This window comes from Phodopus roborovskii, unplaced genomic scaffold, assembly GCF_943737965.1.
Source record: "Phodopus roborovskii unplaced genomic scaffold, PHOROB, whole genome shotgun sequence".
Classification (NCBI taxonomy): Eukaryota; Metazoa; Chordata; class Mammalia; order Rodentia; family Cricetidae; genus Phodopus; species Phodopus roborovskii.
This window is the reverse complement of record NW_026126482.1, coordinates 5158523-5185924: the sequence shown is the minus strand read 5'-3', so window position 1 is coordinate 5185924 and position 27402 is coordinate 5158523. Positions and strand designations below refer to the sequence as shown.

General features: G+C 48.9%; 1 protein-coding gene across 1 annotated transcript in view; it reads right to left on the bottom strand.

Moving 5' to 3' along the window:
- The window catches only part of Klhl3 (kelch like family member 3), a 104654-nt gene that overhangs the window by 35123 nt on the left and 42129 nt on the right, over positions 1-27402 (bottom strand). Inside the window, exons 4-6 of the mRNA XM_051194542.1 lie at positions 22006-22127; positions 13327-13489; positions 4240-4349 (exon numbers count right to left, since the gene is read on the bottom strand). Of these exons, the coding sequence (XP_051050499.1) occupies positions 4240-4349; positions 13327-13489; positions 22006-22127 (395 nt within the window). The remainder of the gene's footprint in view (positions 1-4239; positions 4350-13326; positions 13490-22005; positions 22128-27402) is intronic.

Below are 27402 nucleotides of genomic sequence, written 5' to 3'. Positions count from 1 at the left end.
CTGCCCTGCTTCTCTGGCATCTCCAGTTGGGGATGCCCATTGCACCTTGGGCTTGACCTCAGCGTCATTCCGAGCCTTCTCGGGTGCTCCCCATGCGGGGAATCCAGTCCCGCTATAGGTGGCCTGGCCTTGAAACTTTCCTCACGTTGACACCTTGGGCGCCTCCATGACCAGCACCATGAATATCAAAGTCTCCTGCTGCCTCATGAGGTCCCCTGGTCCCTAGGGCAACAGCTATAGTCCACGCGCCCCTGTTGCTGAACCTGCGAACTGCCTCTTCAGGCGGCCCTCCTTGTCTGGATTCAGGCATTCTATTTCTAACTGTTGTTGTTGCTGTTGTTGTTTATAAACACATTTTTACTATTACATCCTGAGGCTTCCAGTGGGTGGGGTATTGCTCTTAAGGCAATTTTCTACTCCCCAATTGCCAAATGTGGGAGGTATGTCCTAAATTACACCAATCTTTTCAACAGAACTGCCACGCCCACTGCCACGCCCACACCTGCCTTGTCTGTGCTGTCTACATGTTTAGCTGCAGCCATATTCCTTTCCTCACCAAGCTATACATTTCCCATATTCCTTCTCTCTCTCTTTTTCTCTCATACTTGTGTGCAAGTACACACATGCACACACATACACACATACACACACACTCTCACACACACACATACACACACGCTCACACACATACACACACACACACACACACTGTAAAGCTAATTAAAGCAGCAAGCAGCAACCATGCCACAGCCTGGGTGTTTTTGCTGTTCTGGAATTGATTCCTCCCAACAACTCAGTCCTTTTCTTGTGAATTTAGTCTCACTCACATGCTCAGGACACAGGCAGAAAGCATCCAGATTCTTTGCCAGAACGGACCAAGAATGTCTTACAGCCTGGTTCCCCATGTAGCCCTTTTGCTCCCTGAAATTTCTGGACCACATGGCCCACTGGCCTTAGCTCACAGTGTCCCAGGAGTATGCTAGCCTGAAGCTGTCAACTCTTACACGTTACCCATGCAGACTAGTTCCAAAGCCCCCAGCCCAATGTCAGGTTTATTGCAACAGTGACGAGTTTTCTTAATACAAATTTTCTGTATTAACTCCTTTCATTAGTGCAAAAAAATATATATCTGACAAGAATCTATTTAAGGGGAAAAGATTCATTTGGGCCACAGTTTGAGGGTACAGCCCATCATGACTGGGTAAGTCTGCTGGTTCACAGCTCCGTGGAACAGGAAATAGAGAGTAACCAATGCTGGCACTCAGCCTTCCCCACCCCCTTTTTGTTCACCCTGGGGACCCAGACCACAGGGCTACTGCCAGCCATAGTCAGGATGGGTGTTCTCCTTGGCTATTCCTCCTGGGGAAGTCCTCACAGACAAGCCCACGGGTGTTACATTAACACTACAGGCACTTCTTAATCTACTCAAGTAGACCGTCACTCAACCATCACCACTCACTGTAGAAAAGGTGTCCCCTAAATTTGGAGGTCTTCACAATTTCCAGGGATGATTCATATGCAGAATTTCATCAGTGTGAACATACATATGCATACTCTAAAGGAGCGTCTCTCCCCTGAGGACATGAAGTAATGGGAGACAATAGACATATGCTCCTGTTTCTCTGCCTTGTTAGCAGTTAGCCACTGCGCTCAGCCGCTCAGCCACCTCGTCCCACAAGGGTACATTTTAACATTATCAGGACTTTGTCGTGTTGGTTGCATTATCGTTAACAACGGTACCTCAAAATACAGGACTGTGGCGATCAACATGGTGGTAGCTGGCGCTCCTAGAAGGGAGACAGCCCCTCACTGACCATTCTCCAGGCTGACTGACTAGGTCTTCGGCAAAATGATTAGGGAAAGGCTGAAATATAGCAGATGAAGAGCTAATTTTCTTGGGCTATCTTAGCCTCTTAAGGAGCCGTTTATTAGAGCTGGAGAGGTGGCTCGGCAATCCCGAGCACTGGCTGCTCTTGCAGAGGGCCAGGGTTGGATTCCCAGCACCCATATGATGACTCACAACCATCTATAACTCCAGCTCCAGTGAACCCATTACCCTCGCCGGCCTCCATGGGCATTGCCTACACGTGGTGCACAGACATGCAGATGGGCAAGACACCCATACACATCTTAAATGAATCTTAAAAACAAAGCCAGCCATTTTGTGCTCACCTGTGTGTGTATAATCTGACATCCCTGTGACTCTTGGGTACATTTTTCTGGAATATATATGAACAGACCTTTAGTGTTTACCAACCCAAGGCAAGGATGTCACCAGCTAGCATCTGAGGCCTACAGCAGAAGCTCTTCAGCCTTGCTGCAACCTACCTACCTAACGTTCCCAGCAATGTGTTTGAGAAGTGTGTTGATTTACAGCTTTCTTTGTTTTGCTACTATATATATTTTTAGACACTTCAATACATTCCCCTGTTAGAACACTGTATTTGGGGCGTCCTAGGTCTGCATTCCTGGGCCATGGCTGCTCATGTTTGGCTCCAGAATAAGCTGTCTCCTTCCTTTTGTGGTCAGAGCTGTGCTGACAAATGGCACTCACTGAGCACTGGCTGAACAGTGCAGAGGTTTTTTTTTTTTTTTTTTAATCTGTCCCTTCTAATCCTCATGCCAACTCTCAGAGGGAGGTGCTCTTGGCATTGTTATTTTAGATTTCAGGAGAGTTCCCAGGGTTACACAGGCAGCAAGCAGAGACTGGGTCCAGGCTCTCCTGAATCCTAAACTCTGGTGTTTTCAGAGTTGGCGATGCATCTGCCCCCTAACAGCCCTCCCCCGGCCACAGCAAGCAGACTCAGTGAGCTTTCTGAACAGGGGGAGCCGGCACGGATTCTAGAAACTTGCCCCAAAAGCAAGTTGCAGAGGAAATGTTGTAAATAAATGAGGCCTACACACCCTGAGCCACAAGTCCACTGAGGGACACAAGGCAGGAATTGAAACAGGGCAGGAACCTGGAGGCAGGAACTCACGCAGGGGAGTGCTGCTTACTGGCTTGCTCCTTCCTCATAGCTTGCTCAGCCAGGACCACTAACCCAGAGGTGGCCCCACCTACAACATGCTGGGCCCAGCCCCATCAACCACTAATTAAGAAAATGCCCTATAGGCCTGCCTACAGCCAGATCTTAAGGAAGCATTTTCTCGACTGAGGCTCTAGCTTGCGTCAAGTTGACATAAACTAGCCAGCACGATTCATATCTTCTAGTTGCGTTGATCCAGAAGCAAAAATCCAGCCAGAACAGACAACAGGCTTAGTAGGAAGGACAAGTGTCCCCCTGGCTTCTGGGGCTGAAGTAGGGAGACGCCTGAAACCTGCCTGGACACACTTCCCGCTGAAGGGTGTGTCTATTGTGCTAATGGCCGCCAAGCCCTCCCTGAGCCCAGGGGAGGATCTACTTTGCTGTGCCCATCACCTGATAAATATCCTGGGGGCCCAGGACAACTGAGCCACAATATAAACTCCTCTGTGTGTATTTCTCCTTGAATATTTCCTCAGGAAAGGGCCTGACACTCAAATACTGAGTACTCTAAGAGGATTTGGGGAGAAAAAAAAAAAAATGAGACTGTCTGGGGATGAAGGAAATACCTGACATGTGTATCCCAGCTCGAGAAACCCCACTGCATTGTGGGTAAGCCATCTCGGAGCTAAGAACAGCAGACAGAACACCATGAGTGTTCTTCTGCGATATGAGAAGAAGCAACTAACCCTACATCCGGAGATAACCTTGGCTAATGCTGATTCCCTGCCAGGAATCCCATCAGACATCATTCCGTTTCATCCCCACAGTGTACCAGGTGGGAGGTGTTGATGCCATTGTCCTAGGGGGGGGGACTGATACAAAGTATCAGAGAGTGGAAGCGCCTCACCCAAGATCACACAGCTAATTTGCATAAACTGGAGATATAGTGTGGCCTGTTGGGTAACACCTGGGGCTCCTGTGGTGTTTGCCACCCTAGACTCGGGCTCCTGCAACAAAGAAATTCTTCCTGAGACAATTTGATGTGTGCTTCTCTTCTGTGACACGGGGACAGCAATGCGCACACGGGGGGGGGGGGCGGGGGGGCACAGCGAAGGTGGAAAGGACGAGGAGACAATCTGCGTGCCCAGCCAGTAGAAGCAGCTTGTCATCCTCGTTACTTCTTTGCGGGGTTCCAAATGTAACGGCCCCTCCATCTTTTCATTTAAAAGGGACTTTTAAAGTAAGATTCATGTTTCACCAGAGGACACAGTACCTTCTCTTCTGAAGAGACGGTCAGCTTGTCGCTGGATATCAAGCTGCATACCTGGTCCAGACTTAAGCTCAGAAACTCGTCCCCCAGCATCACCTCCGGGAAGTGCTGCTCTGCTCCAAGACAAGAAGTTAAGATAACATTAGACCACACCCAAGTTCCACGAGCAACGCTGGTGGGAGTAGAGGCTGAGGAGAAAGCTGGAGGATGAAGGAGAGACGGAGAGAAAGACGGCATCTGGGCTGTGGGGGACTAGACTTTTAATCCAGAAGTGAAGACATGTATCATCCTGTGCTATCTTGTCCTGAACAGCGAATGACACAGACGAAAAGTAGGTCGGGGAGGTCTGAGTTTGTATTCCGTCCTCCACGCTCTGTAAGACAGACCCCCAGCCTGGAGCAAAGCCTCACTGGGACCCTGCGTGCATAACTGAGCTCATTTGCTGTCCAGGCACAAGCCCAGTGTCCCCTGCAGCTCAGTCACATAGAAGTGGCTCAGAATAGTCCCTGGGGTTCTCGTAGGACATCAACATTAGGGAGTCAGGTGGCATCACTCTTTCTAACCCCACACCGAGCCTATTCTGTGAGTCGCTGTTTGATGGGGATGTCCGACTCAGTGTTCAACGGGTCGGCTGCATGGACACCGTCCACGGCGGCCAGCCTGGGGAGATGTCAAGAGGAGGACAATCTGGGGACAGCTACAGCAAGACAAGCTCAGGGGCCTGAGGTGCAGAGGGACAGCACAAGACACAGCTCTGGCCTCAGTTCTCCTGGGCCCTCATGCAGAGCACTGTTGGCTGAAATCCTACCCACTTGGGCAAGAAGGGCCTAGGTGCAGGCCTGGCTTCGCTGTTTAGGAGTTGTGTCCTTGGGGTAACATCATCATGTCTGTGGGTTTCGTAGTGAGAGCCGATTTGGAAGTGTTTTGCTAGCGTTTCCCATGTAATTTACCCAGATGCCATTTTTTCAGTTTAGGCAGCTCTGCGGCTTACAAGACCCCCCCCCAACTGACCCTAGGTCTTGCTTCCCTTCAGCTCTCAGTAACCCCTCACCCCATTGACCCTCACCCCGTTTCCCCTTGATGGGGGACGTCCTTCTGTATATATGATGTTGATTGATGGATAAAACGCTGACCGGCCAGTAGCCAGGCAGGAAGTATAGGCAGGGCCACCAGACGAGGAGAATTCTGGGAGGAGGACGGTAGAGAGGAGCCGCCAGGAGTTGCCATGTAGCCACAGGGAAGGTAGGATGCCTGGGCACTCTCCGTTAAGCCAAGGCCACAGGAAATACTTAGATTAATAGAAATGGGTTAATAATGAAGAGAGAGCTAGCCAATAAGAAGCCTGAGCCATCAGCCAAAGAGTTTATAATTAATATAAGTATCTGTGTGTTTATTTGGGACTAAATGACCGAGGTACCAGGAGAGACAGAGACTCTGTCTATACCCCCTCACCCCGTTACCCCTTACCCTGTTACCCCCTCACCCCGTTACCCCTTACCCTGTTACCCCCTCACCCAGTTGCCCCCTCACCGCATTACACCTCAACTGGCAACCTCATGAATAACTCTAACAGGATGCACACCTCATTCCCTAGTAGTATTGCCCTGGCCGATCTGGCTGATCTCTCAAATAATATTTAGCATCCTCCAGCCCTAGGAGGCTTCTAAAATACTGGTAAGACTACATAATGCAAAAGAAAATTAGAGCATATTAAATCCCTCCCATATTTGTCACCATTGCAAAGAAAATGAAAAAGAACTTATTCAAATTATTAGTGTGTGTGTGTGTGTGTGTGTGTGTGTGTGTGTGTGTGTGTGCCTGAATGTATGTATATATGTACCCCACATGCATGCAGGAGTCCATAAAGGTCAGAAGAGGGTGTCAGATCCCTGGAGCTGGATCTACAGGCAGCTGTGAGTCACCGTATTGGTGCCACCAACTGAACCCAGGTCGGGTGCAAGAACAGTGAGCACCCTTAACCACTGAGCTTGTAAAGCCGCTGCTCAAAGCATTTCTTACAAACCTTATTTTTAATTTTAGTTTGAGAAAAATCTCAGTCCTAGTAAGCTCCGTATGAATTCCTACCTTCATCTGGATTGCCCACATGTTAACGTTTTATCCTCAGATATGGATTTATAAACCTGTTTTTCTTTTTTTCCCCTGGATAAAAGTGGTCAGCCTGTTCACATCACTGTGCTGGTGACTGCCATCCCTGGAACTCAGCGATGGTACACAGGACAAACCGGCATGTGAGGCTCTCGGTGATGGGGACAACTGTGGGCCTTTGCTGCTCTAGCTTCCAGGAGAGCCGGCCTCTGGCCGTCCATGCTCAGCTTTGCTGGACAGAACACCGCAAATGGAAAACATGAAGAGCCGGAAGACAATGGGAGGCAAAGAGGCTGAGGAGAAATAATCTCCTTATGTCACCTGAGACCAAGAGTACTACCCGGCTTGGGGGAGGGCCACACTGCGTGTTCCCCACGGATCGGGAACCAAGCCAGCGGCCCAGACATCAGTGGAGGCGACAGACAGCCTCCTGCCTCTTTCCCTGAGGAGTGGTGTGGGATGTCAGCCTAGGTCCCTTCCTGCTGCAGTGGGCTGCTTCTCATCCCTGAAGGAACCATCCACTGAAACCCGCCTTAGGAGGCCATACACAATGTGGTGTCTGCTTGGGAAGGCTTCTCATCCAAGGCCTGGATGCAGGGTCCCAGACGTGTACAGGATGAGAGGAAAGAGAGTCGAGGGTGCTGAGGAGAACAGCTTGTTGCCACCCCTGAGCCGGATGGGGGCTAGGATACGATGGTGTGCAAGGCCGTTCTAATAGCTGTGAGCAGAGTCTCTTCTCAGAACTGAAGGTGCTTATGCCTGAGATGAAACTGAGTTCTAAATGAGCAAGAGATGCACTTGTATATTCAAAGCAAAGAACAGCACACGCCTCCCCTAGCAGAGAATGCTAGAGGGATCCAGGGGAAAGAGATCCGTGCCATGGTAACAGCATCACATTTTGTAACAAAATTGGGAGCCATTTTCTCCCAAGGACCACAGAGCCTATGTGATGGATGCTGTGCCCCTTGAGGCCTTAAGATAAGAAGGGGGGGGATAAAATGTGAAAGGGGAAAGGGAAGGGAAGGGATGGGAAGGGAGGGGAAGAAATAGAGGAAAGACGGAAAGCAAAGAGGAGGGATGCACTATTTCCCTATTCTGTCCGAGGAGACATTAGCTCGTCTTCAACCCCCAGTCACCTTTCTGTTAGCAACACTTTAGAAACACTGGGCTTAAGAGGGCGTGAGAGGCACCCAGTGGTCAGAGCACCGCCTTCCCCTGCAGAGGACCTGGGTTCAGCTCCCAGCACCCGCTTGGCGGCTCCAGGTCCAGGGGACCTGGTGCCCTCTGCTGGCCTCTGTGGGTACTGCATGCCTGTTGTGTACAGTTGTATATGCAGACATTCACGTTGTTTTGTTTTGTTTTAATTTTTAAAAAGAAACAAGATTTTAAAAAATCAGGAACAAGATGTGGCACCAAACTCAGCTTCCTGGGAAGAAGGATGTCCCCAGAAAACGGTGGACCCCAGTTAACCCTCTCCCATGATGCTCCCAAGAAAGCACCCATTCAGCTTCTGGGAGGTATTTTCCAAAAAATCACCTTCTATCTTAACAGTTGCCTGATTTTTTTTTTGTTTGTTTTGTTTTGAATTGAGTGTATCTTATATTACTTTTACTGCATTTTTAGATTTCATTGTTACTACTGCTGGTTGTTCTCTGATGTTGTTTTGACACAGGTCCTTGCTATGTAGCCCAAGGTTGGCCTTAATCTATCAATCCTCCTGTCTCAGGCTCCCAAGGGCAGGCATGCACAGCTACCCCAACACCTTTAATATACTGGTGCAGGATGTGGCAAAGAGAAGTCACTTTTTCCAGACGTTGAGCTCCTCGTTGGTAAAAATATAACCAAACACTTCAAATTGTTCATATTTTAAGACTCAAAAACAATATTGCGTATTAGTCTGCTTTGGATTCCTTAAGGATTGGAAATGGAGTTTACCAGCCTGTTCCCCTGTCACAGAGTTCAGCTGTGAGCAGTCCTGCTCTGACGGAGTTACCTGGCCACAGCTGTGGGTGCCCTCTGAGACAATGGTCCTGAAAGGTCTCAGACCTCAAATTCATTCCACTGAATTCAGCAAACTTTAGTCTTACAGGTAGGTAGGTATTCAGTCTCCTAGGGCTACTATTCTCTCAGCTCTCACAGGATGTCTGGTAAAAGGTGTTATGAGCACTAAAATAAGCAAACATCTAGAACTTGCATTTGCTGAAAACCTCCAAGTACTACATAACAGTTAGCATATGATGTACCAAATGCAGCATAACCAAAAACAAAGAGAGCCAAGCTGATGCCCACAAACGTACAATTATTATCACACTTCCAATGTACTCTTTAGGATGGCTTAACTCGGGCTTTGGAGCCACCTCCCAAGCGAGCTCTAAGCCCAGCCTTCTCTCTTAATGGGATAAAACGAACCAGCCCTTTGTTCTGGACCAACTAAGCTACGCGCTCAGAATAAAGGAACTCATAACCCATCTGTGACTTGGTTGATTTAGAGAGGTGACATGGACCCCCAGGCCAGTGAGGAATGTCCACCAGCTGAGCTCCTGGACACAGCCACTGGGATTCCTGGCTGACACCAAAGGGCTTGAGTAGAATCTAAGGACTTGGCAGGGAAAGAAAACTTGGAAAGAACTGTCTAGGTACTCCCCTCCCCTCCCACCTCCCTCCCCTCCCCTCCCACCTCCCACCTGACACCCCACACACACACCCCAGTTCCTTATTGTCCTGGTTTTGGAGAGCAGAGGCCAGGTTTCCTAAGTCCGGCCATTTCTCTGCTCCAAGGAGAAAGCTAGGCTTCCACAGGGAAGTAACAGAGCTCACCCTGACCTCTTCCCGGAAGGGGCAGAGCCAGGAGCCCTCAGACTCCAAACATTCCTTCCACTCTCCCCACAGAAGGCAGGAAATGCTCTCCATGTAGCCTGTGTCCCGGGTTCCCTCCAACATACACATGCATGCTTCTCTTAACATAAGTACACACACACACACACACACACACACACACACACACACACACACACACACGCTGCCATGAGCTCTTTAAAAACTACCCAGCCATCAGTGCTACTGAGGCGCTGTGTCTGGGTCAAAGCGACTTTTCAGAACAGTAGAAGCTTCCACAGCCACCACCTTCTCTTCATGCCAAATGGGGTGCAGCCAGTCATAAGAGGGTGTCACTGGGCCGGGGTTCACTTTATCAAGTGCTTTGCAAACCTTCTCAGCTCCTGATTTAATTACCTCATTCACCAAATGACCTAATCAATCAAAAGGGGGGACATTTCTCTTCATGAGCACATGAAACTAAATGGCTTTTCCATGCTGTGGCTGGAGGGTTTCAGCCCAGCTTTGGCAGGTTGACGTAAACAACATACCCAAAGAATTTTAATTGCCATTGCCTTAATGAAGCCCCATTAAAATCCCTAAGCAGCTCCACTGATGGCCCAGGCACATGGCCCCCTAACCGCCAAACAACCAAGTCCTCATAACCCGACCCTGGCCTCTGAGGTTAAAGATTAAGCAGGCAGCCACAATTACGAGGGATAAGAAACAGAGTGCAGAACTTGACCTTCTCCAGCCTCCGGTGACCCAGGAGCACGAGGGTACTGTCAGCTGCGGGCAGAGCAGTCAAATGTGGGCCCACTCTCCTCACACACGGGATAACACGGCAGCATCAGAGCAGAAGTTGCAGCGCATCGCCCTTCAAGTAAAACTGCGGCCAGAGGGAGCAGGAAGGACCATTACAGCTGTAACAGCCAGGGTCACTCCAAACAGGAAACCAGACAGTCACACACACACACACACACACACACACACACACACACACACACATATATACACACACATACACACATATACACACACATACACACACACATTTACACACACACATATACACACACATACGTATACATACACATACACACATACGCACACACATATACACACATATACATATACACATACACATAAATACACATACACACACATATACACACATATACACACATACATACACACACATACACATACACACAAAGACACACACACATACACACACATATACACACATATACGCATACATACACATACACACATACACACACATACACATAAATACACATACACACACACATACACACACACATATACACACACATATGCATACATACACATACACACATATACATATACATATACACACACATACACATAAATACACATACACACCACACAGACACACACACACACACCACACAGACACACACACATACACATAAATACACATACACAAACACATACATATACACACATATACGCATACATACACATACACACACATACACATACACACAAAGACACACACACATACACACACATATACACACACATACACACATATACATACACACACACATACACATAAATACACATACACACACATACACACCACACATACACATACACACCACACAGACACACACACACACACCACACAGACACACACATACATACACACACACCACACAGACACACACACATACACATACACATACATACACACACATACACACACACATACACACCACACAGACACCACACAGAGACACACACACATACATACACACACACACATATACACACACATACATACACACACACAGGGAACCAAACAGTCTGCTGAATAGTGGGTGATACTACCAACACACACATCCTGGGTTCTCCCCTCACCTGGAAAGCTGGAGACTTAACAGAAAGCAAGAGCTGGCTTTTTTCTTTCTTTCTTCTTCTTCTTTTAGAAAGAGAAAAATTTGCAGTGTCTATCTGTCCGTGACATAGAGCTGGGAATCAAACTCAGGGCCCACACACACGAGGCAAGTACTTACTGCTATACTGTCTCTCCAGCCACATCAGTTTAAATGTACGCTTTGTTTGGTCCCATTTTGCTACCAAGATTATATCCTGCCAAGTATACCCAAAAATATTATGTGTGAGAATGCTTACTTTGCCAAGGGCCAGAAAGCAAGCACACTCAGACTACCTGAGCTGGGTCCCCAGAACACACAGGGTCCAGAAGAAAACTGACTCCCATGAGTTTGTTTTGTTTTGTTTTGTTTGCTAACCTCTGCATGCACCATGGGACCCAGGAGCCCCCACCCAAAGTCAAGTAAATGCAAGATTTAATGCTGACTGAGTATGTTCTATAAAAGTAAAACTGGAAGAATTACTATTCATGAACAAAGTGCTAGTTAAGCATGGCATGCCCATATCTCACACACACATATATATACACACACATACATGTACATACATATAAGCATACACACACAAACACACATACATACACACACATTAGAATGAGCAGCCTTACTCAAGAACATGGACATGGTTCTAAGATTTGTATGAGGTCAAATAAAAGGCTGGTGAGGTGGGCCGTGGCCCTAGAGCACTGGCTGCTCCGCCAGAAGACCTGGCCCAGTACCAGCACCCACATGGTGGCTCACATTTGCCGCCTGGGGGAGGGGACCATTTCGAGGCTCCTGGTTGTGGGTTTCCCTCATTTGGAGACGGGCAGGCGGGTCTGTGGTCCTTCTCCCTCCCAGTCTGTAGCCATCTGGGCTTTACCCTCACATGTCTCCTGCCCCAGCTTGTCCCTGCAGCTTTCCCTTACATAGTGTTACTATTTCAAGTCTAATACAAAACTCATCGCTGATCATTCCAGGAAAAGTGACTGGCAGGGCCTCGAGAGACAGAGCAGTTCCACTCAGAGTGAGGCTCAGGTAGCGCCCTTGCGTGTGTCCTCTTTCACTGAACACATATGTTTCATGGACTTGAGAGATGGCTCAGAGATTAAGAGCACTGGCTGCTCTTCTAGAAGACCCAGGTTCTGTTCCAGGCATCCACATGGTGGCTCACAGCCATCTGTAACTCCAGTTCCAGGGGATCTGATGCTTTCTTCTTTTTGTCCTTCAAGGGCACCAGGCACTCATGTGATGCATAGACATACCAGCTGGCAAACGCTTATGCACATTAAAAAGCATGCTCCGTAGGTTATAAACCTTCTTAGTAGGTTCTGGGTATTACATTTCCATGCCCTTATGCCATTGTAATAAACTTCACAAAATACATCTACTGTATGAGGCAAGCTATCTACCTGCCTGTCGGGGTGGGGGAGGGTACAAAAGCCCACAAGTCTCCTTTCTATGTCAGGGGAGAATGGTGGGTATCACTATAGGATGTATGCATATGTGTTTTAACTGACAAACATTCTGCAGCCACTGCATTTTGAAATGCGTGTGCCTCGTGCCCACAGAGGCCAGAAGAGGACAAGAAAGAGGGGAACAGATGTCCCAGCAGTCAGCATCGTGCCCTGGCCATACTGACACTTACAGTGGGGCATCTGTGTGGTTGCTTGCCCTGGCCAGGCTCCTGCTAAGTGAAACCTGAACACCGTCATTCAGGAAAGCGCTCTCTACCTCTGCGGTTCTGAGTCACAGGTGTGATTAAAAGTCAATGAGTCTGGGAGGTGAGACAGTGTGAAAAGAAGATGCTTGTTAATCACTGGGAGCCCGGAACACACTTAAACAAACAAACAAACAAAAAAATGTATTTCAAACCTAAGCTCAGTTCATGCTACACACACAAACACACATTACTCCCATACACACACAAGTTCACACATACAAATGCACACATCCACACTCACTCAGATACGTATTCACACTTTCATACTCTCTCACACGCACGCTGACACACGCTCCCAAAACTTCTCAGACCTTTCGCTGTTGGCTATGCCGTCCGCGTACAAATTAACCATTTCCCACCTGGCAGTGTACAAAACTTGTCCATCGTCAATTACCTGTGATTTTGTCTCCCTAACCAAATCATAGCTGCTCTGCAGTAGAAACCGGTTCTCAAAACCTCTGAGGGTCCTCAACAGGGCCAGGGGACCGAACCCATGAACTCAGAGGAGATGCGGCCGCCCTGCCTTACCCGCATAGGCGTTAGCTTGCTGCAGGAGGTCGGTGCAAGTGTGCATGTCTGCGAATGCGCGGATGCCCAGGCAATTGGTGGGATGCAGCTGGGATTGCAGAAAGTCGCAGCAGTTCTGCCGAACATCCATGAGCTGCAGCAAGCTGGCTGCCGGAAGCAGCACCTGCAAGACCAGGTAACACTGTGAGACTCCTGGTCCCACTGCAGGGGCTCGTCCCCAGAATCACTCCCCATCATGCTTCTGGGGCCTTACACCCTAGATTCTCCCGTGGCTCTCCATTGCCTTCTCGACGAGTGTCCAAACTTTCCAGTCTGCTTTACAGCCTCACTTTCTGCTACCCTACCCTTAATACCAAAGCCGCAAGTGGGGTCTCAGTGTCAGGCTAACCTGTAAAGTCTCCCAGGGTGGTCTCCATCCCAAGACCTTAGGAAAATGCAGGCACAGACTCAGCAGGAAGGCAGGCTGAACCTATCCATTCCTAAGAACTCAAGTGACCTTGTACCTGCTAGAACGGGAGCCACGCCCAATGTGACGAAATGTGTGCACATGTGTAGCACATGTGTAACACATGTACAGCATACACAGAGGCTCTTTGTACTTGGTCACACACTGGTGTAACCCACAGAATTATAAGTCCTGATGCCTGGGTGTTCTGTCCTGAGATTAGGGTAGGTGTGAGCTGTCTGTGTGGTTTCCTCCGAGATTAAAACCTTCCCATCTTGGAGGGAAGCTTGTTGCATACAGCACAGATGTCTGCAGAGAGGTAAAACAGCAGATGGTCTAGGGGGAAGAGAAACATCCCACCCTTCAGGGGGGCTCTTAAGCTAAGAGCGCAAACAACTCAACAGCTTCAGGAAGCCCCTGAAACTTACCAGATCCCCTGGGCCCTCCCTCCCCAGGTTTGTATAAGCATAAGGACCAGGGAGAGACATTCCATAGCAAGCTATGCTGCCCACAGGAAGGGGAGGCCAGCAGAGCTTCCTGGAAGATGTCCAGACCAACTGAGCTACATGCAGAGGACTCCACCCTATTGAGCTACCTAACACAGATAATGCAGTGTGCTCCAGCTTCCCAGCTTTGTGAGCTGTCACCCATGCTAGGGTGGGCTTTGGTGGTGTAGCTGTCCTTGAGTCATTTCTGCTGCTGTAAGTGACCCCAATAGAACTCATTGCTTTTTACCACGTTAGACTTTGGTGGCATCTGTACTTTGGTCTGTTGTCCGTTCTCTGTCTGGGGCAAGTAGGTGTTTGTTTGCATCTCCCCTGGAATAGTGTTACACAACAGGAATGACCTGGGCATGGTGAGATGTTGAAGGTTCCCTCGAATGTTGCTTTAGCTACCCAAGTCTGAGAACCACTTCCCTGCAAGCTTAGGTGTGCTGCCCGCACTCAGAAAGGTACTTGCTGGGTTGCTCACCAACCAGCCCATTCCACCTGACCGCCGAGCATTTATGTGCGGGCTCTGGTCAAGGCTCTAAGATTCAATAGTTGGCAAAACAACCAAATCTTACTTCTATGGTGCTAATCAACTGACCGAGAGCAGAGCTGGGTTTTCTTTTTAAAAGTCACAGGACACTTACTTATTCTGCATCATGGAAAACAGAATAGTTCTTGCTTGGGTGTGTGCACAATGTTTTTCCTAAGATCCAGAAGAGACTGGCTTGAGCAGGCCTGCTGGGCACTCACTACCAACCCCTGTCAAGCTTCCCATGGCTGCCCAAACCTGCCCTCTAGATCATAAAAACAAGATAAAAGTCATGCCTCCCCTGGACTCTGCTGTCCCACTCACTCTGTGGAAGGGGCAAGTAGCCAGGATAATTTACCAAAAAGAAACTTAGGGGGAAGCAAACCATTGACTTAAGCTTCTGTAACTTGCAGGGCCCAGCACCAGTTCCTCACAGCAATTCCCTGGACCCAGGTCCTTCCTCACAGCTGCTCCCCCAATGTCAGGGAGAGAGGCTGAGCCAGACCAACTCCAGCCGTTCCCATCCACAGTGGCTTGCCCAAGAAGAATATGGCAGCAGGCAGGCATGTCTACTGTTCTTTTCTTTATTCTGGGCTTTACAGATAGATAGATGGTAGATTGATGATAGGTAGATAGAAGATAGATAGATAGATAGATAGATAGATAGATAGATATAGATAGACAGATGATAGATGATAGATAGACAGATGATAGATAGAAAAATAATAGATAAGTGATAGATAGACAGATGATAGATAATAGATAAGTGATAGATAGATAGATGATAGATAGATAATAGATAATAGATGATAGATAGATAGATAGATAGATATAGACAGATGATAGATAGATATTAGATAAGTGATAGATAGATAATAGATAAATGATAGACAGATAGATGATAGATGATTGATTGATAGATAGATGATAGATACAGATGATAGATAGACAGATGATAGATGATAGATAGATAGATAGATAGATGATAGATAATAGATAGATGATAGATAGATAGATAGATAGATAGATAGATAGATAGATAGAAAGAAAGAAATAGATGATAGACAATTTAAATGCTGATCTTCTCCCAAAGCATCCCCACATCCTCCATATAGATTCCTATGACCTCTACTGGCTTAGGCCCGAAACAATGTCACACTCATCACCCCTGGGCCTCGTCCTTCCACAAGGGGTGACCAACTGTCCTGGTCCACTGGGACTGAGGGACATCACAGCACTTCCTGTGCTGTGGAAGGACAGTTGAGTCCCATTTGTCACCCCTTCCCAAACGCATCGAAGGCCCACCCAAGAATCCACTGTGTACGGGCAGGCCAGGCATGTCCTCTCCAGGAAGAACCCTGCCCATGAACAGCTTGGCCTCCTCCCAGAAAAGCCACTCCTGCCAGCCACCTGCTGCTGTCCCCTCCCACCTGCTGTGTCCCCAGCAAGGCTGGGTTAAATTAGCACAGTATCCTTGCTGTTTTCTGGCCACTGATTCATTTCTGAAGAAGAGAAAGACAAAAATCTCCTTCGTCTCAGAGGTTTAAAACGTAGGTGAACCCAACTACAGCCCAAGTCTAACCACGGGAGCCCCATCCCCACCACGCAGCCTCTGCCCACTAAGCAGCCATAAATTGGAAAACTCAATTAACCTGTGTGGGCCGCTCAGCCTGGCCACACAGATTCAAAGACCAGATTAGTCAGTGCCTGCCGGTGAGGTGGAGGCCAATTAGCTGTCCTTGCTGATACACTTTGGGAACGGAAGGTTCTACACCCAGTGACCCCCATAGCATTTTAGACCAATCCCCCTGCTAGTTTTAGAACAAGCCCCAGGGGACCCCTCAGTTCTTGGCAACCCGGGACAAGTGTCCGTGTTAGGACAGGATTCCACCTTACCCGTGACTCTCAAGGTATCTGAGCTTCCTGCCTATTCCCAGACTGCATGGCCTGCCAAGCCCCAGCGAGACCATGCCCGGGACTCCTCTCTCGGGCTCCTTCTCTCTAGGGAGAAAGGACAGTGTAGTGCTTGAGTTCTCAAGCTCACGACAGACAGCTCGAGAAATACAATAACAAATTATTTCCTGAGCACGTGCCTTCGCTTACATTCTCGGCACTTAGCACGTCTGTGGGAAGACTACCCACATAACTTTCAACTTCCCTACTGTTCACAGATCCCACCTAGTATACACGAAAATAATGAGACTCCCACCTGTCTGTGGCCACAATGAATGGGCGGGCTGCTGATTTCTCTAATGGCTTCTATACTCTTTGATCTCACACTCAAGGGCCCTGTTCTCCCCCCCCCCCAACTTCACTCAGGCAGGAAGGAAAAGTGGAAATGGGTCAGAATATAGAGCAGAGGATGGGGAGAGCAAGAGATTAGCCATCTCCCACGCGCTGTTGTTCAGAGATAGACTGAGGCCACATCAGACAGGGACACACACATACACACATACATGGGCACACACACACACACATGCACACACAGGCACATACACACATGTGTGCACACACACACAGGCACACATACATGGGCACACACGCATGCACACACGCACATACACGTACACAAGTGTGCACACACATACACACGCGCATACACACGTACACACAGGCACATACACACACGTGCACGTGCACACACGCACATACACATGCACACACACACATATGCATGCACACACAGGCACACATGCATGCACACAAAGGCATATACACATACACATACACACACACACGCACATGCACATGCACACGCATGAGAGGAAAACACGTCTGAGGTGACTGGTCAGTCCTGTCTTCCATATCTGCAAGACTTGAGCATTTTTTCTTCTCTATTCCTGAGTCCAGCTCCACCCTCAGCTTTGAAGTGGACTGTGGGGTAGAGCCAAAGGATGGTCCCCTTGGCCATGAGGGGCACAAGACCGAGTCCTGGCAAGAGGAGTCTGCAGGAACTGTCTATCAGCATGGGAGATTACTCTGGGTCAAAAGCTCCCCCTTGCTTGCCTTTCCTGCCTCATTCCTGACAGACCCTGGAATGGCCAACCCTCCATTTTTCACATGCTGGGCCCGTCTTGTTTTTTCTCTCCCTCTGATAACACGAAAGCACAGCAGAGGATTTCCCGTCACAGGCTTTGCTTCCTTTTGCAAAAACAAGAGGAAATGCCCTGCCTCAGAAAGCACCTAGTCCTGGAGCTGCATCCAGGGAGTGTGGGAGGGGGCAGGGCCAGACACTGAGGAGGGCACCCCAGAGTCAGTGCAGGCCAACTGAGCCCGCTGAGGGGAAGGGAGAGCAGAACAGCCCAAACAACCTGCAGATGACAGGTCAGCACGGTCATCAAAGTGTCACTTTTAATTCTGGGCCCGCAGCTGAGGAAGGCAACCTGGGTTTCTCCGTCTCAACATCACAGTAGCACCATAGCAGCTTGTGAGAATCAGGCGGCCACAGGCTTATAGCGGAGAGCAGGGCCCTACGCAGAGTGCACAGCCACTGTCAGTTACGATTATAACTAACCAGGAGCAGAAAGCAAGGCTCGGATCACTCACTTAATGGGGGATGAGTTCAGCAGAGCCACAAAGGTTAGCCAGAGGGAGCCAGGGCCACGTGACCCGGGTTACTAAGCCCTTTCCGTGCACAGGCTTCAAACAGGGATTGTGGAAGGGGCTGGCACATCCTGGGTCCTAACAGCATTAGTGACAGACAGAGCCCTGGACACCACGGAAGAGCCACATCCCCATAGGGATGCCACTGGGGATTTAACTCTCAGGGCCATTCCACCAAGCCCCAATCCCTGACAGCAGGTCCCTCCCTCGGGGACTCAGCCTGGGGGAAGAGAGGGTCACAAGGACAGAAGAGGCAAGCCAGACCACCCCCTACTTCGTCAGAGTTTGGCCCAAACATTTCCTGAGTGTGGTCTGCCTCGCTTTATCCCCATCAGGCAGCCACGACTACTTCCTCCTGGATGCCTCCACCCAGGCCCACCATCTGCCTCTGCCCACAGAGCAGCTGTTCCTTGGGGAAGCGACCTGTCACAGGAAATTCTTTGTAGACTCTGTCTGCCAGCACAGGGTGGCAGCTCAAAAAAAAAAAAAAAAAAAAAAAAAAAAGGTGCTGAATGGCCATCAAATGTGGGATATGCCCCGCCCCGCACAGGGGAGGAGGAGTTAGGCAACCCCTGGCCTTGTACCTTCCAGCCCGTTTCTCTTCACCCCTAGCTACTCAGAAGATCGCCAAGGGCCCTTCTCCTCAGAAGAATAGCGGTGTCTGGGCCAGGCCTCTGTCCATGCCAAGCATTCTGGGCAAACTCCAAGAGGTATCCCAAACTATGCTCCTACCTGGAGGAATTCCCAGATGCTTCTAGAGCAGATGGGGTCACCCCCCAACACCCTTCACCAAGACCCCTGCCTGCTACCTGGCTACTTGACCACCTGGCCACTGTCCTCAGTCCCCCATCAGCAGCCAGTGCCTTCTGAGTATGGGTAATGTCACCATATCTCCCTGCTTTAAGCGATAATATGTACCGTGCGCCAGGCCTGGCTCTAAGGCCTACGTCAGCATGCTTACTCCTCACACCAGCTCTGTCGGGTTAAATGATACTAGCACGCCCATACTGATGAAAGGAAGACGCTGGGAAGATGAGGCACAGAGCGATCGGGTCGCTGGGGGTGGGACACGGTCCGTCTGTGAATGCCTCTTTTGTGGGTGCTCTGTGGGGTGGACAGGAGACTGCCCTGTGGAGGAGGCTGAACTTGAAGCAGGGTATCAGGGCATGGGGAATGAGAAGCTATGTTCAAGCACAGGGACTCCATGGCTCCCCCAGTGACGGGAAAGTCCTTCTGTGTATGCATTTCTCTTGTTGGCTGATGGATAAAACACTGTGGCCAATGAGGCAGGAAGGACAGGCGGGGCCAGGAGATGAGGAGAATTCTGGGAAACGTAGGCAGACAAGTCGCCATGCAGCACGCCAAAGGAGTAACGAGTCCGGACCCTTCTCCGGTAAGCCATGACCACGTGCAAATGCATAGATTTATAGAAATGGGCTAATAATTAAGACAGAGCTAGCCAATAAGAAGCCCAAGCCACCGGCCAACAGTTTTATAACTAATGTAGCGTTCCTGTGTTCATGTGGGGCTGAGAAGGGCAGAGGCGGGACCTGCTGGGTCAGAAACCTCACATCAACAGTCCAGCAGTCACCGCTGGGAAGAGCTGAAGTGAGGTCCTGCAGGAGGAGGGCCACAGATCGCTACTTCCACTCTGCCCTTCCCCCACCCCCCTCCTGGGCAAAGTCACTTTCTACAGAGTTCCCTGGCTCTGGTAGCTCCTTTATCCGCCTTAACACACACACACACACACACACACACACACACACACACACACACACACACACGTCTGAGCCAGAGAGAGCAGCTCTAGCTTAGAGTTGTAAAGACTGCCTTCTGCCGCGGGAATTCATTGCGCCAATAGCTTCAGGGTACCAGCCTTAGGACGTGGCTTCCTGCCTGCCTGCAGATGTGACCTCTTGAGGGGAGAGAGACAGAGGTCATGGCGCTCTTGGGTTGTGAAGACTGGGTCAGGTGGCATGAAGCAGGGTGTGTCTGGTTCCCAGCTCCCTCGGGCAGAATGGGAGGACTTTGCAACCGGTTTCACCTTGTCCCTGTATCTGAGTCTGTTTTCCCCATAGCAACCCTTAATAAATTCATATATAGATATAAAGGTAAAATATATAAAGATAGATATATATGTATATATATCGGTGGCTCTTAAAGCAGCCTTCTTACTGATTGATCCCTTATTTTTATTTATAAAATAATGTGTTCATTTCTTAACTAGTATATTATTAATAAATTATTATTCATTATTATACCTCCTTGCTGTTATCATCTTATCCCTGCCAGGAAGTAAGAACACACCAGAACCTTTCCTTATGATCCAAATTACACATTTTACGTTGGGTAAATGTATGTTGAGCCACGCCTTTAATCCCAGTTCAAGAAACAGAGGCAGGTGGATCTCTATGGGTTCAAGGCCAGCCCGGTCTACACAGGGGACCAGTGCTGTTACATCTACAGGTACCCAACAAAGGGTATGGCGGGTAATTGGGACACTGGGACTGCATGGGAAGAACAAGTAATTTCCAGTGCAGCCTCTCAGACAGCGCCAACCAATGTGGTGTCTGTAACCAGGGGAAGCGGGCATCTTGACCAACAAGAGGTGCTTGCCTCAGGCAAATTAGGTGGCTTTGTGCAAAAACAAAACAGCCAAAAAGCAAAACTAAACAACAACAACAACAATACCCTTCAAGACACTTATATTCCATTAGTCTTGTTAAATGGTCAGAGCAAAAGAATGCATCCCTGTCTGTTTAGCCCCATGATCTATGGAGGCCAGGGGCGCCTCCCCATTGTCTCCCCAGCTGGAGCACAATATGGTGTCCTCTCTTGGGTCCCCTTTGTCTTCACTGACTTCTCTTTCCCAGGCCTCAGATGGCTGAGGGCCAGGCAGGGCTTGGGAAGAGGGGAAAGGCACACAGTACATCATAACCACACACTCTGCGACTGCATCCCCGAGTTCAGGGCCTTTACACGACCAAAGCTAGAAGATAAGAAACATTAGCAGCCTTATTGCGTGGGAGATAAGATTCTGGGACACGATACAGGCTGACTGATGTTTATTCGGGGAGAAATCACTTACACCAGAAGCAGATGACCGCTGTGGGTTCCGGCTCCAAGGATGCCACCGCCCCACCCCACCCCCATGCTCTCCGCAACCAGACCAGGAAGTAAGAGATCAAGCTGGGGTCCAGGACCCCAGACCTAGAACCCACCTGTCCCCACGCCCCAGTGGGTGTGGTCGGTGCGACAGGTGCGGACGGGTGGGTGTCTCACTACACAGCCTCTCGCGCCCTAGGTTAACCTGGAGAGAAGAGGGATCGCCAAGCTGGCTCTTCCTCCACAAGCAAAACACAACGTGAGCTAAAACTCCTCACCCCTGGGCCGGGCTCACACAGAGCTCTTGTGTGACCCAATGCTGAAAAGCACAGCTACTTAGGCCAGACATGGACACTTGGGGCCAGCCGGTCCACTGGTTGACCATGTGACAAAAGTCAGGGGGCTTAACCCTGCAGCTTGCTTCCCTCTTTAGTGACGCCTGAGGAGCTGACAGCGTTAAATGGCAGGCACAGAGTGTGCGGCCCTGGGCCACTGGCCAAGATTACCTGTACGTTCTCCTCCGTCACCTCGATCTCTGCAGTGTAGATGTAGTCAATCAGCTTACTGAGCGTCTGCCCATCCACGTCCTTGATCTCAATCTTCTTGGCTTTGCTCTCTGACATGTCACCTGTAGGAAGGACACGGATTGGACGCCTGTGGCCAGTTTGCTTCCTGTGCTGTCCTGGAAACTGCCAGACAGAGAGAATGGGGCACGGACATCAAGGTCATAATGACCCTGACAGTGGAACCAGGATGTATCCCTGGTGCAGGAACAGACTTCAGGAGCACATTCCCCATGGACGGATGCTCCCTTACCCTAGAAACAGTGGGGAGGGCCTGGGCCCTACTGCAAATGACTTGACAGACTTTGATGATCCCTCGCGGAAGGCCTCACCCTCCCTGGGGAGTGGATGGGGGTTGGGATGGGGGATTCTGTGGGGGCCATGGGAGGGTGGGAGGGAGAGGGAACTGGGATCGATATGTAAAATAAGAAAAAATTTAAACAATAAATAACTAAACCGACTATAGTCGTTCTGTGTTCTGTCACTCATTCTGTAGACAAGGCCTGGAGCGAGTCTTACTGACGACTGCATCCAAGACCCGATATGGCGAGCACACTCTTCACCGGCCCTGAAGGAGGGCAAGCCTCATGAGAGGAATATAAATATGCACAACCCACCCTGACAACATGGAAAGTGAGTACTTGTTGAGTGGGAACTGTGGTCAACTCTGAGTGTAGCACTTCAAATTCTTGCCTCTTCCAGACTCCACAGAAACGTGTGCTGTTTGTAATATTACCCTCCTCTTTCAGAGAGAAAAACAAGGTCCGGGAAGGCAGACCCTTCATCTTGTTGTGCTCATACATCTAAAGGGCTGAGGTGGTTGAAAGGGAATCTGACTTGAAAATTCACAGCTTTTAGTACCATGCCGTCCTGAGTTCCAGAAACACAGAGAAGAAACAATAGACCGAACCTGGGAGCGATAGCGAGGCCTCCCAGGGGAGAGCACATTTATCTGGGGGTGACAGGGTGAAGAGATGCTCCCGAGACAGCAAATGTGGGAAGGAGGGGTGGATGTGGGCTAAGTGTAAAGGAGAAAGGATCCAAGATGATACTGTATCCAAAGGACAGTGAGAGGCCAGTGTGGCTGGGACAGTGTACAGTGTGAGGGAGGAAGCTAGAGAAAGGTGCCCATGGCCACAGCTGGCAGAGTCCTACACATCACACTAGAGAAAGTGCCCATGGCCACAGCTGGCAGAGTCCTACACATCACACTAGAGAAAGGTGCCCATGGCCACAGCTGGCAGAGTCCTACACATCACACTAGAGAAAGTGCCCATGGCCACAGCTGGTAGAACCCCATACATCATGCTAGAACCATGGCCATAGCTGATAGAGTCCTACACATCATACTAGAGAAAGGTACACATGGCCATAGCTAGCAGAATCCTATACATCGTACAAAGGAGCTTCATCTAAAGGGCAACGCCCCTGTGAGGTTATAAACAGGAATTACAAGAACAGAAGAAACATTTCTCTTGAGAATTTCATACCTGTGTACTGTTTTTACATCGGCTCTACCCTTCCCACGCCCCACCACCCCACAATTCCTCTCGTGCCCCAAAAAGTCCTCTAAAATGTATGACCTCTTCTTCCACACAGATGTGCATATAAAAAAAAACAACCTACTGAGTCCAGTTAGCTTTGCTCATACATCTATGTGTTTAGGGCTGACCATTCAGGACTGGATAATCTCTCAGGGGGATCCTCTCTGGAGACTCTCACCCATCACTGACTGCCTGTAGGGAAGGAGCCCTGTGAGATGACAAGTTGTTGTCATTTTGGAGGTATTGCTTAGATGACTGTCAATATGATTTCACAGGTACAGCTCCCTGTCAAAAACAGAAGAGACTACCTCTCAGCAGACAAGCCCTGGTCCTCTGACTCTTATAATCCTTCTGGTTTTCTTCTTCCCTGGGGCTCCTTGAGCCTTGGGTACTGTAGGTGGATACCACAGGGTCAGTCATTTTGGCCAGTTGTGGATTTCCCTGATGGATGGAAATTTCTGAACAAAACTCTGGGTGCAGGGATGGGACAGAGTGGCACTGGGGGCAGATGAGGCAGCTGAGGCCTGGATAATAACCCAAGAAAGAGTAGGTAGCCAAGAAGCAAGAGCAATACCAGCCACAAGACCAAACGATGCTGGCGCTGACCTAGGACCAGGCTCTTCAGCAAGCGCTGGGAACTTCAGGAGACAAAGACCAAAATGGAGGGTAATCTGACTATGGGAAACAACACAGCCAGGAGCTGGTGTGAGTGTGCAAACAGCCTGGGCACTGCTCTCTCTCAGATCCATGCCAGAGCTGAGATGATTCAGTAGAGCGTAACTCACAGGCTTCTGACGCCCACCTCCAAGCTACAGAGGCATTCCACCACCCACAGGGCCCATCCTACCACAGCGCCAGATCTGAGTGACTGGGGGGTTTGGGGGGTGGACGGTGTTGGATTTGTCACATCCGGCATGCACAGTCTCCCTCTCAGACCAGCTTGACCAGGAACCCTCAGTGTCTTCCCCCTCTCTGGCTACTGTGAAGGTCATCGACTAGAACGCAGCAGGGTCTCCTGGCCAGGAGGCAGAGGTGAGGGGAAGGTGGCAGACTCCTCCCGTCCCTAAGATGTGGGCCCTGACCCTCCAGAGTTGATATTGTGTCACACAAACAAAACCAAGCACAGGCGAAGAAATCAGAACTTAATGTTTCTTCTTCCAAGTGACTATATAAGTTCACTAGTTAGGGCCCAACTGCTATTTGTACCACAAATAATGCTAGGTTTAAGAACTTGGGCCTTTGAAAGAGCAGCTGGCTGTAAGAGCTCAGAGGCATGCAGTCAGGTCTGGCTGACCAGCCTCCCTCTATGGAATCTGTGTGTGGGAGTCAAGTTAGGGCTTTAGAGCTTCATAGAAACAAATAGAAACTATTGAAACTGCTTGAAAACCTCTGTGTGTATTCACACACCCTTGGGCGCAGGGTTGAGAGATCTGTTTTCTGGGACAACAACAGATTTGGCAGATTCTTTCAGGGTTCTATGGCCCACGAAAGGTAAGCAGGCTTCTTCAGACAGAGCTTCCTGGCCCGTGGACATCGTCATGCTCGGCACTCGAAATCAGGCACACTGAGGACCCACATGGTCTCTGGCAGTACTCAACGGGGTATGGCCGTTCAGCCTTGCTGCAGACTTGTCCTGAACACATGTGTGCTCTGTGCACTGCACACGCCACCACTCTGCCACACCAAGAAACTGCCTGAAACACATTGGCTTGGCCTCAGGAATGTATTTTATGGACTGCCTCATTTTTATTGCACATATAAGTTGTTCTGCACCTACAGAGACATAGTCACTTAAATCTGGAAAACAAAGAGTTTAAGTGTTTCCCTGCTGTCATCCCTCAGCACACATCACAGCAGTGTATGTCTCTGCACCGTGTTGTGTTGGAATATTTGATTTTAAAGGCTGCCGTCTGAAGCAGCGGACACTATAGCAGAGGGGAACACAGAATGGGAGAGAGTGTTTGCTTGCTGCGCTTCAGATATGGGGTTAATGTTTAGAATACATAATACAAAGAACTAAGGGTCTGTGGAGATGGATCAGTGGGGAAAAGCATTTGCCACACAAGGCAGACGGCCTGAGCCTGGATCCACAGAGCCACATGGAAGCTGGCCACAGTCCCAGAGCATCCCTGCAGGAGACGGAGATGGGCAATCTCCAGAAGCTAAAAGTGCAGCCTGGACCACTCAGTGGGGAAGGGGTTCTGCCTCAGACAAGGTAAAAAGGGAGGAATCAACACCCAAAGTCTGTCATCACTTCCACACATATGTGCTTGCACACACACACAGATGCACACATGCGCACACAAGCACACGCATGCACACGCACATACACACAAATTACAAAGTTGAACATACACACACAAAACACATTGTGAATCAGTAAATTGGCTTAAAGAAATATTTATCTAAAGTAGAAACAAAAGTGGCCAATGTTTTTTAAACTGTTTGATATTATTAACTATAAGGGAAATATATATTAAAACTACTTTGAGAGTCTATTACAACCCAGTCAGAATGGCTATCACCAAGAAAACCAGTGACAATAAATGCTTTTGAGGATGTGTGGAAGAAATGTATTTACACCTGGTACAAGTGTAAACTGGTGAAGTAATTTTGCTAACCAGTTTCCAAAAAATTAAAAGCAGAACTACCTGTTGACCCAAATCATATCAGTCTTGAACACACACTGAACACATCCATGCTCATTGCAGCTCTGTTCACACCAAACACATCCATGCTCACTGCTGCCCTGTTCACACCAAACACATCCATGTTCACTGCTACTCTATATACAATATAAAGAAATGGAGTCAGTCCACATGTCCACCAACAAACAGACAAGTGGAAAATGAAGATGCAGTCCATACACACAATGGGATTTTATTCCTATAAAAGGAAATGAAGTTTACAATAATGTATTTTATTAGACAAGGCAACCCAATCTTTTTGGGAGGTAAAGGCAGGCAGATCTCTGTGAGTTAGAGACCAGATTGGTCTACAAGAGCTAATTCTAGGGCAAGCTCCAAAGATACACAGGGAAACCCTGTCTCAAAAACAAAAATAAATAAATAAAAATTTAAAGATAGAAAAAAAAAAAAACAAGGCAACCCAGGTTAAGAAAGATAAATGTTGTATGTTCTTTCTTAATATATGGATCTTAACTTTCTGGTTTTTAATGTTTATGGGGAGGGAGAGGCTGGGTGTTTGTCACACAACATAAAGGGGTCACCATAAAATGGGGGTGGGGAGATGTTGAAGACTGAGGGGAGGAAACAGAGCACAGGTAGCCAGAAGGGAGAGAGGCTGGGAGTGGGGACATAGAAGTCAGTAAGAGGGCAGAAGGGGCAGGGTCAACAAAAACTACTGTGCTTGGAATGCCGCAATACCTCGTACACTGTTTAAAATGTATGTCTTTTAAAAATTGCTGTTTGAGTTTCTGACCTGAATTTCATTTCTTTAAAAAGCTACAAAAATTTTGATTTGTGATTTGGACAGCAATTCTGAGAAGGCTCTAAATATGCTTCTGCCATTTTCTGACACCAAATATCATGGATAAATAAGAATCTGGGAAAACAAACAGGCTGATGGATGTTTATTCGGGAAGAAATCACTTACACCAGAAACAGATGACCGCCGCAGGTTCTCATCCCAAGGATGCCTCCGGATGCTCTCTGTCCCTGACCAGGAAGCAAGAGAGAACACTGGGGTCCAGGACCCCAGACTTAGTCTCCCCAGGTCATGCCTGCAACAGGTGCGGGCCGGGTGGACATCTCATTACAGTTTTGCACCTATGTGC